Source organism: Muntiacus reevesi, chromosome 16 (assembly GCF_963930625.1).
Source record: "Muntiacus reevesi chromosome 16, mMunRee1.1, whole genome shotgun sequence".
Taxonomy (NCBI): domain Eukaryota; kingdom Metazoa; phylum Chordata; class Mammalia; order Artiodactyla; family Cervidae; genus Muntiacus; species Muntiacus reevesi.
This window is the reverse complement of record NC_089264.1, coordinates 24,711,209-24,721,192: the sequence shown is the minus strand read 5'-3', so window position 1 is coordinate 24,721,192 and position 9,984 is coordinate 24,711,209. Positions and strand designations below refer to the sequence as shown.

Below are 9,984 nucleotides of genomic sequence, written 5' to 3'. Positions count from 1 at the left end.
TACTGCTGATTATGACACACCCTTGATGTAATACAGCTTTGGGGTATGAGTCCCAGTGGCAAGATGGCCCCTGCACATCACGGATAAGACATAATGATTTCACAGTTACCACAGATACCATGTCAGGGCAACAGCAAAAACTGGAGGGCATACACTTTTATTCAACATAGTTTTGAAAGTCCCAGACATAGTAATCACAGAAGAAAAAGAACTGAAATGAATCTAAATTGGAAAGGAAAAATTAAAACTGTTGCTGTTTACAGATGACATGATCCTATACAACAGAAAATCCTAAAGATGTTACCAGAAAACTACTAGAGTTCATCAATGAATTCAGTAAAGTGGTAGGACACAAAATTAATATACAGAAATTTGTTGCATTTCTATATACTAATAACAAACTATCAGAAAAAGAAATTAATGAAATAGTTCTCTTTACCATCACATCACAAAGAACAAAATACCTAGAAATAAATCTACCTAAGTAGGGAAAAGACCTGTACTCAGAAAACTATAAGATACTGATGAAAGCAACTGAAGATGACACAAATAAATGGAAAGATATACCACATTTCTGGGTTGGAAGAATCAATAGCACTAAAATAATCATACTACCCAAGTCAATCTACAGATTCAATTTAATTCCTATCAAGATACCAATGATATTTTTCACAGAACTAGAAAAAATAATTTTAAAATTTGTATGGAAACACAAAAGACCTCAGATGGCCAAAACAATCTTGAGAAAGAAGAACAGAGCTTGAAGACTCATGTGCCTTGATGTCAGACTATACTACAAAGCTACAATAATCAAAGAAGTATGATACTGGCACAAAAGCAGATAAACAAATCAGTGGAATAGGATAGAGGACCCAGTATTGAGATGGATTCTAAATAAGAGCTGTGCCTTCAGTAGAAGAAGCAAGCCATGGAAACACGGCAGGGACCGGGTCAGGGAGCAGATATTCCTACTTCAGTTTTCCCTCACTCTCGTATTTTCAAATTAGCTGAACCCAACTGGAAGCCAGAGAAAAAGCAAGTCTATCAGTGCAGGTAAACTTTCCCAGGCATAAGGACTCTTCTCAAGAGTACGAACTTTCAATGTGGAGCACAGTGAAGAGGGGACCCAAAGGAGCAAATACATGTTATCTGACACACCTTCCATCTCACCTACTTTAACTCTTAAATCACTCTTATATCTCCACACATCTGTAGATTTGCACATTTAGCTCTCATCTAGTCTTCAAGTCCAGGTTAATTTCCTTTTCCATGAAGCCTTCTTTGCCTTCTTTAGTCAATTTGTTTTCCTATATGTTCTCATAAAATTCCCTTTAAAAGATTTATTTTTTATACCTTAAGCATGCTGTATATATTTATCTTCTCTGATGTAAACATTTTGATGGTAAGGGAAAGTTTTTAATCATTTTGTCTTATGCCTTCCACTGAAAATGCACAAACCCACCCATCACACTGTCTTCTAGAATCAAATATTTTAGAGCTAGAATAAAAAAGTCCTAGAAACAACTCATCCGTCTACTTTATTTTATCAGTGAAGAAATTGGATCTCAAATCAGTGTTGGAAAGAGCACAATAAAAGCTAGTTGAAGTGAAAGTGAAGATTCAGCCAAAAAAGCCAATGATGCCTTCAAAAGCACTTTCAAAACAAGTGTCTTTCTGGTGGTGATGACCTCATCATGAGAACATGCCTTTCGCAAAGGATCTTCTTCATCCCCCTCCAGAAGAGGAAAAGAGGAAACACAAGAAGAAGTGCCTGGTGCAGAGCCCCAATTCCTATTTCATGGATGTAAAACGCTCAGGATGCTATAAAATCACCACCATTTTCAGCCATGCACAAACAGCAGTTTTGTGTGTTGGCTGCTCTACCATCCTCTGTCAGCCTACAGGAGGAAAAGCAAGGCTTACAGAAGGATGCTCCTTCAGATGGAAGTAGCACTAAAAGTACCCTGTAGTAAGATGAATGGGAAACCATTCCAATAAACACATTTTGGGTACAAAAACAAACAAAAAAACAAGTGGGAAAAAAACTAACTTTTTGTGGAAAATCTATGGAAACTTGTCAGCTGGAAAACAGTTGATAAACTGGGTTTTCACTCAAGTCTCTCTGCTTTTCTAAGAAGAATGAATTTAAGTTCATACCTATAGAGTCTTAACAGAGAACCAGCACATGGTAAACAAAGAAAAGTGGGTATTTGCTTTAGGGACATAATGGTGAAGTAACTTTCAAGAAATTTCAAAATAAAGTGCTCCTCTGATATTTTAACCTTAAAATTTTAAACACATAGGGAATTTCCTGGCGAACCAATGGTAGGACTTGGTACTTTCATTGGTGTGGCCCAGATTCGATCCCTAGAAGAGGAACTAAGATCCTGCAAGATGTGCAGCGTGACCAAAGCAGGGAAAATTAAACACAATAAATTGTGGCACATTCATACAAGGTAACAATATATACCTGCTACAATGACAGCTAAAATGATGACCACTGGCTCTGGGAGTTGGTGATGGACAGGGAAGCTGGTTGTGCTGCAGTCCATGAGGTCAAAAAGAGTCAGACATGACTGAGTGAATGAACTGAACTGAAAATAATGACAAACATTTATAGCTACTGATATGGAAAAATGTCTATAGCATATTGTAGAGTAAAAAAGTAGGTTATAAAAAGGCATGTATGATATGATACTTTTTTCATTTTAATTGAGGGTGATCTGGAAGGATGTTTACCAAAATAACAATGGCTTTAACTGGTTAATGGTTCCTCTGGTCAATTTTATATTCTTTAAGCTGTTCTGGAGTATTTAATTGCTTTGTAACCTGCTTGTATTGTTTTTAAAATCAGAAAATAAACGTTATTTTTCATATCAAAAGCAAAAACCAATAATAAGTAAAGTCACCTTAGTGGCTTCCAGATCAACCTAAGTGGACTATGTGTGTGTGTTAGTTGTTCAGTTGTGTCCAACTCTTTGCAACCCCACGGACTGTAGCTCACCAGGCTCCTCTGTCCATGGGATGATCCAGACAGGAATACTGGAGTGGGTTGCCATTCCCTTCTCCAGGGGATCTTCCCAGGCCAGGAATTGAACCCAGGTCTCCTGCATTGCAGGCAGATTCTTACCACTGAGCCACCAGGGACGTCTTTAACATTTCTAAAGAAAGAATGTGTCAGAGAGCAGGCGTCTGGTCAGTTATTGAAGTGCTGAATGAGAAGAATCAGAGAAACAAATTCAGGCAGTACCCATCCAAGCTCTGTCCAAGAGAGGGAGAATCGTGGCCAGTGGAGAGGCTTTGTTGACAAGATAATTCCTGTTGGGTAGATGGGTATCTCAAGCACTCTCAGCCGATGACCTTAAATTATAACAAAAGAGAGAAAAAACAAATACCTATATTAGAAATGAGAAAGAGAATGTAACCAAAAATCTGGAAGAGATTTTTTTAAAATTACATGAACATGTTATATACAACGTATTGCCAAAAAAATCAAAGGATTTAGCTAAGAAGAGTCATAGCTAAACACAACAGCAACAACAGAAGAACTTGAGAAGATAGGTGAAGTACTGTGTGCATGAGTGCGCGCTCGTCACGTCTCTTTGAACCCCATGGACTGTAGCCTGCCAGGCTTCTCTATTGATGCGATCTTCCAGGCAAGAATATTGGAGTGGGTTGCCATTTCTTACTCCAGGGGATCTTCCTGACCCATCGATTGAATCCATGTCTCCTGCATTGACCCAACTATGTGGGTGCTTGCCAGCTGAGCAAGTGCCTGCTTTTTCAGGCACGATGCTCAGCGAGGAGCAGAGAAACATATCTATAAGATGAGTTGGAGACGGGACTGTGTTAGTCTAAGTCTTAAACTGCATATCATTGTGAACCCCATCTGTGGAACAAATTAGAGGTACGTCTCAAGGATGTGACTGATCATAGGTATCTGTAGACACTGGTCATGTATGAAATAGAAAAAATCATTCCTTAGGTAAGAAATTCCTCAAAGATTGAGCTGAAATCTTTCAAGATCACGCTCACATGGTGACCAGACCTGTGGTATGTATACTGGCAATATTTGTTTTGGTTTTCTTTAGTCCCCTTGTGATTTGGGACCTCTCACCTCTGCTTCTGGTTTGCCATAAGTATTATCTCTTGCACCAGGATTCCCCCCTAAACCTCTGAATTCTCTTACTTCATGGTCAAATCTCCTGGGTATCTTTTCCCTCTTCGGCAAACATGACATTTTATAACCTGCAAAATTATTTTATTTTTTCTGGCCATGCAATGCAGCATGTGGGATCTTAGTTTCCTGACCAGGGATTGAACCTGCGCCCATTACATTGGAAGCATGGAGTCTTAACCACTGGACCATGCTGGAAGTTCCTGCAAAGTTCTTAAGGTTTGCTGCTGCTAAGTCGCTTCAGTCGTGTTCAACTCTGCGTGACCCCATAGATGGCAGCCCACCAGGCTCCCCCGTCCCTGGGATTCTCCAGGCAAGAACACTGGAGTGGGTTGCCATTTCCTTCTCCAACGCAGGAAAGTGAAAAGTGAAAGTGAAGTCACTCAGTCGTGTCCGACTCTTAGTGACCACATGGACTGCAGCCTACCAGGTTCCTCCATCCATGGGATTTTCCACACAAGAGTGCTGGAGTGGGGTGCCATTGCCTTCTCCTCTTAAGGTTTAGTCATCACTTTATCTAAAATTAGTTACAGTTTTGAAATTTCAAAATTCTTTAGTTTCTTTTTTACTTAAAATGGGGTATTCACATGTAAGTTAGAGGAATAATGATGGAAATCAATATGCTTTATTATGTGCCACACACTGTTCCAAGGACTTTACACGTGAAACTGCATCTAATCCTCATCACATTCTATGAGATGGGCACTATTATTATTCCCATTTTCAAATGAGGAAACTGAGGCACAGAGATGTTAAGTGCATTTCCGGGTTCACTCTGGTAATAGATGCAGAGTCAGAACCAGAATCCAGACTATTTGGCTCTGGTGTGGGTCCCCGTCGCTTTGACATGGTGCTGCAAGAAGGCAGCCCGGGATATTTGAGGGGTAATAGTCTTTCTTTTATACATGACAATCATTCATTTGCTCCTTCATTTATCATGCTATTTGGAGTGCACACTACGGAAAAAAAGAAAATGGTCTTCTGGGAATGGTATAGACATTAAAAACCAAACAAATAATCAACCACTGGGACTTCCCTGGTGGTTCAGAGGTTAAGACTCCACATTCCCAATGCAGGGGTGCCAGGTTTAATTCCTGATCAAGGAACGAGATCCTGCCTGCTGCAACTAAAACCCAGCACAGGCAAAAAGAAACCCCAAATAAACCCAACAAGTGCTATAGAAATAGAAAAATGTATAAACTCAGGATGAAATAGTTTAATCAACTGTATTAGTGATTTATTATAATTAGATTTGTAATTAACTTTTGAGTTTATGGTAAATTGTTCTCGAATCTGTAATGAATGTTTTTGACATTTCTCAACAAAACTAGCTCAAAATTACATTTTATTTTATTTAATTCTGTTTAATTTACATAAAAATTTGCTCTAAGCAAAGCTAAAATAGGTTAGCAAGATAGATTCAAGTTTTTATTTTCTTTGTTCTTCAGTCCCATGAATTACTGACAGACAGCTTTCTTAATGATTCTGAGATTCTGGAATACAATGATTTATTATTTATGCAATAATTTCTGCAAAGTTGCTGAAAGCCGGAAAGTCTATAATTAATTACATATATTAGCCTAAGCAGTTGGCTCTGACATGAAGTGGGTTTGTTTTTCTCATCTCTACAGTATTTTCTGTCACTGTGTTAGCACTTGCTAATGTCTGTAGAGCTGCTTTGGTTTTCTTTTAGAGGTGGAAAGAGCATACTTATTTATGCACAATTACTTGAAGACTTCGTTTTAATCTGGCAGATAGAATTGGGGGAGAAAGTTGTAATTAGGTGAATTTCAGGCAAGAGCAGGAGTGTCTGGCAAACTGGTAAGGTGGGCCCACATGGAACCATTTGGATGAGGACAAATTTGCTTCTTGGGAGAAATCATCTTGAAGAAAGTCAAGTCAGAAACAATGGACTTGAGTTTTGAGAGAATAGTGATCTCGGCAGGCTGGTGGCTATCATTAAGCACATTCTCATTTACAAGTCCCCTGAATGGGTGTCTGGGACCTCGGGAGAAGAAGGGTGCTAAGTAAAAGTTGAAAGTGCTGTTTCACCGAAATCTGTTAAGACCCTGACACTGCTGGTTTGGATTCCCCTAAAGAGAAGAGACAGGGGAGAAGCATTTTTCTTTAATGCCTTCGGGTGGTGCTTGGTCAGAGACTGGCAGGTAGAGCAAGAACTGCCATGCATGCTGGAGTAAAGCAGAAGCTGAGATGCCTGTGGAACCATAGCAGTGTCTGCAGGGAGCTTGGCACCTATAGGGCTCATCATGTGATCCAGAGGCTTTCCTGAACACCAGTGGAACCCAGCAGGAATTACCATGCCAGCAGAGCAGGGCCAGATCCTGCCACAGCCCTGACATCAGGGCTGTAATTCTTTCCACTCAACTTCCACTTCTAAATTTCCCCTAGAAAACAGGTCTACTGGATCTGGGAGGAGGTGTTCCAGAATGTATGTGAAGAAGTGGATCTAAGCAGCACAAGGGTTAAACTGCTGTCACCACAATGGTGAGCCACCAAGGTTCAACTTAATGAATGGCTGTTGCCTCAAGCTCTGTGTCAGAGTCTACTTCCCTCCCAGGGAACCCAGCCAGTAACAATCAATATACATAGATAACAGTTTAAATTTTTGAATAATTATAGTTTGAAACATAGGTGTAGAAGAACACTTATATTTAGTCTATTTTTAAAAACTTAAAAGAACATGTACTAGCATTTGAATTGACTTGGGGAAGTTTATAATTTGAATTATAATTTATGAACAAATTAGAAAAGGCATAATTTGTCATAAAGCTCTGAATACATACATTAAGCTGAATATGTAAATCAAAGATGAAAAGTATTAATGTGCAAAATGACACATCTGGCAACTTAAGTTGTGATTTACATATTTTTTAGAAACATATTTTCGGTGGAAAAGCTCCAGGTTCCAGCAAGTGTATGTGGTACCTGATGGGGTGTGTTTGTGAGCATATGTGAGACACCAGGTGAAGATGCCTAAAACATTTCAAGAAAGTGAGATTTCAAAAGGAGACTGAAGTCCTGCATTATGTAAGTGATGATGTCACTTTATCACTAGTTGGTTATTTCTCTTAACATGACTTTATTTGCATCTACAAGCTAGTGGAATCTGGACAAATGAATATATATAAAATAGTGTTGAGATAACAAGTCATCATCAGAACTATTGGGGATCTTTTCAGGAGGCCACTTGGAAACTTATGTCTTAATAATATTTAGAGACAAAGAGAAAGTGCAAGGGCTTCCCTGATGGCTCAGCTGGTAAAGAATCCATCTTCAATGTGGGAGATCTGGGTTTGATCCCTGGGTTGGGAAGATCGCCTAGAGAAGGGAACGGCTACCCACTCCAGTATTCCAGCCTGGAGAATTTCATGGACTGTGTAGTCCATGGGGTCGCAAAGAGTCACACACAATTGAGCAACTTTCACTTTCACTAGAAAGTATAATCTCATTTTGTAGTCACAGGCTACCATGTTGCTTAAGGTCGTACTTAAGACCTGATAACCCAGACGATGGCAAATGTACAAATCTGGACTCTGGTCATTGTGTCAAAAAGGTCATGGAGCCAAACAACGTCTGAATGGGTCAGGGTGGGGTTTTATCCTCAAAAGTGAAAGCAAAGTGAAGGTGCTCAGTTGTGTCCGACTCTTTGCGACCCCATGGATTGCAGCCTACCAGGCTCCTCTGTCCATGGGATTTTCCAGGCAAGGGTACTGGAGTGGGTTGCCATTTCCTTCTCCAGGGGATCTTCCCAACCCAGGGATCGAACCTGGGTCTCCCACATTGCTGGCAGACACTTTACCATCTAAGCCACCAGGGAAGCCTCAAAGGGAAAGGATATATTTATATTCTGAGAGCAATATTTGCTTTATTTACCCTATCTTTAATTAATGGTAATATTGAACAAACTAAGCTTTAGGATACCTGTTTGCCCACAGCGCCTTCTAAGAGGTTCTTCCCTGTTATTCTCTTCTAGAGTTTTACTTCTGCATATAATTCTTTTGTATGAAAGGACCTGACACCTTATTCATTGTCACAAACAAAGGCAGTTATCAGATCCAAGAAAAGTCAATAACCCATTTAATCAATAATCTATGAGTTGAGGCCCTTTTTTGGAGTTTCCATGTGGAAGAACTGGTTTCTACATGGGTTCCTCGGGCCACCATGCTAGGCCCCAAGCTCCTCGAGGACAGATGCTCTTTTGTTTGGGACCTTGCCCTATATATTTCTTCATCTGGCTGTTGATTTATATTCTTTAATACCATTTTTAAACAAATCAGTAGTCTGGTGAGAAAAAAAATGAACCTATAAATTGATCTATCAGGAAAACTAAATTGGGAATAATTGCAGTTAATTAGTCTAATGAATATTATCTTTCTTTGGGAGGTGTTCAAATGGTAGTAAAAGCAAAAACTGAAAGACAAAGATTGAGAAAAGGTAACTAGTACAAGCCTCTACATAGGAGAAGTCAAGAATAAGGAGGAGCTAAAATAAACAGATGCCATTATGTTGAAAGAAAGAAGATGGTCAGTTTACTGGTGGGACCTAGAGCAGGACAGTCAGAAACAGACAGAATAGAGTCTTTACTATGGCTGAGCACACAACAGAGGTCACTGGAATCTTAGTCACTAGAACTGCTGGGCATCAGGACAGACCTTCCAGCTCTGAGTCCTGACTTGAGTATGTCTCTATTGGCAGACCCCAGCTACCCTCAACACTGCCACAAAAATTAGTTTAAAAAAATCAATATGGATTTGAATAGGTAGGAAAATGTATTTGTTTACAAGGTATACCAAATAAAGTTAATAAAATGAGAATGACTACCTGAAATCAGAATTTAAGGGAAAAAAACAAAAACAACTAGTAAATATCCGCATTCCAAGGGTCTGTAATTGTACTGAGCATAAAATTTGAACCTGAGTTTCCAGGTATCTATAGCAAAAAGAAAAAAGAAGTACTTGGAATGTTTAACTTTTTTTTTTTTTTTTTGGCTGTGCTGAGTGGCTTGAAGGATCTTAGTTCCCACTTAGTTCCCCAAAGTGGAAGCAAGGAGTTAGCACAGAGTCCTAACCACTGGACTGCCAGTGAATTCCCAAAAATACCTAATTTTTTTCTCTTTATTTTTCCCTTTCCTTTTCTCTCCTATTTGTAGGTGGGAAGGTCTTTGCTTTCTTCATCAAGATGAAGTGTGTGTAGTAAGGATGAGCATGGAAGTCAGCTGGAAAACTTTCTGGTTTGTATTTCAAAAGTTTAAACCACAGCAGAAGAGAGAAAGTACAGGTAGGGACAAAATGACTTGGAGAAAGTTGAAGTAAAAGAGCTTCTCTCTGTGAATAATAATGTTAAAAAGACTCTTTAGGTTCAATGAGGGTCAGAGGCATGGGTTTGGACATGGGAACCTGGATCATACTTTCGGGTAGTAGTGCAAGGGAGGGAGCAAGATAGACCCTAGAAAGGCACAATCGCAGGGTGCTTGAGACTCCAGGGTGCACAGAGTTCACAGCCTTGGTAAAGATATCCACGCAGCGAACCTGATGCAGAAGCAGCTCAGAGCTGCTGGACGTGAGGGGATGATGTGGATTGAGCATGGTCAGGGCTGTGAAGAGACAACCAACAACCCATGGGCTGTATTCCACCTGCTGGATGCTGCAGCACTGCATAAGATTCCAGAACTGTGACCCATCCTGGGTAAGTTGGGGTCAAGCTCCAAGAATGAACAAGCTTAAATTTCAACACATCAGAGGAAGGGTGTTGGTGGTGCTCAGAATCAGGAAGTCCCTTGTTGTAGA

General features: G+C 39.8%; 1 protein-coding gene across 1 annotated transcript; it reads left to right on the top strand.

Moving 5' to 3' along the window:
* Nucleotides 1-1,702: 1,702 nt before the first annotated feature.
* Nucleotides 1,703-1,951, top strand: LOC136147878 (small ribosomal subunit protein eS27-like). The gene has a single exon (XM_065907237.1). The coding sequence runs from the start codon at nt 1,703-1,705 to the stop codon at nt 1,949-1,951; it is 249 nt and encodes an 82-aa protein (XP_065763309.1).
* Nucleotides 1,952-9,984: the final 8,033 nt, after the last annotated feature.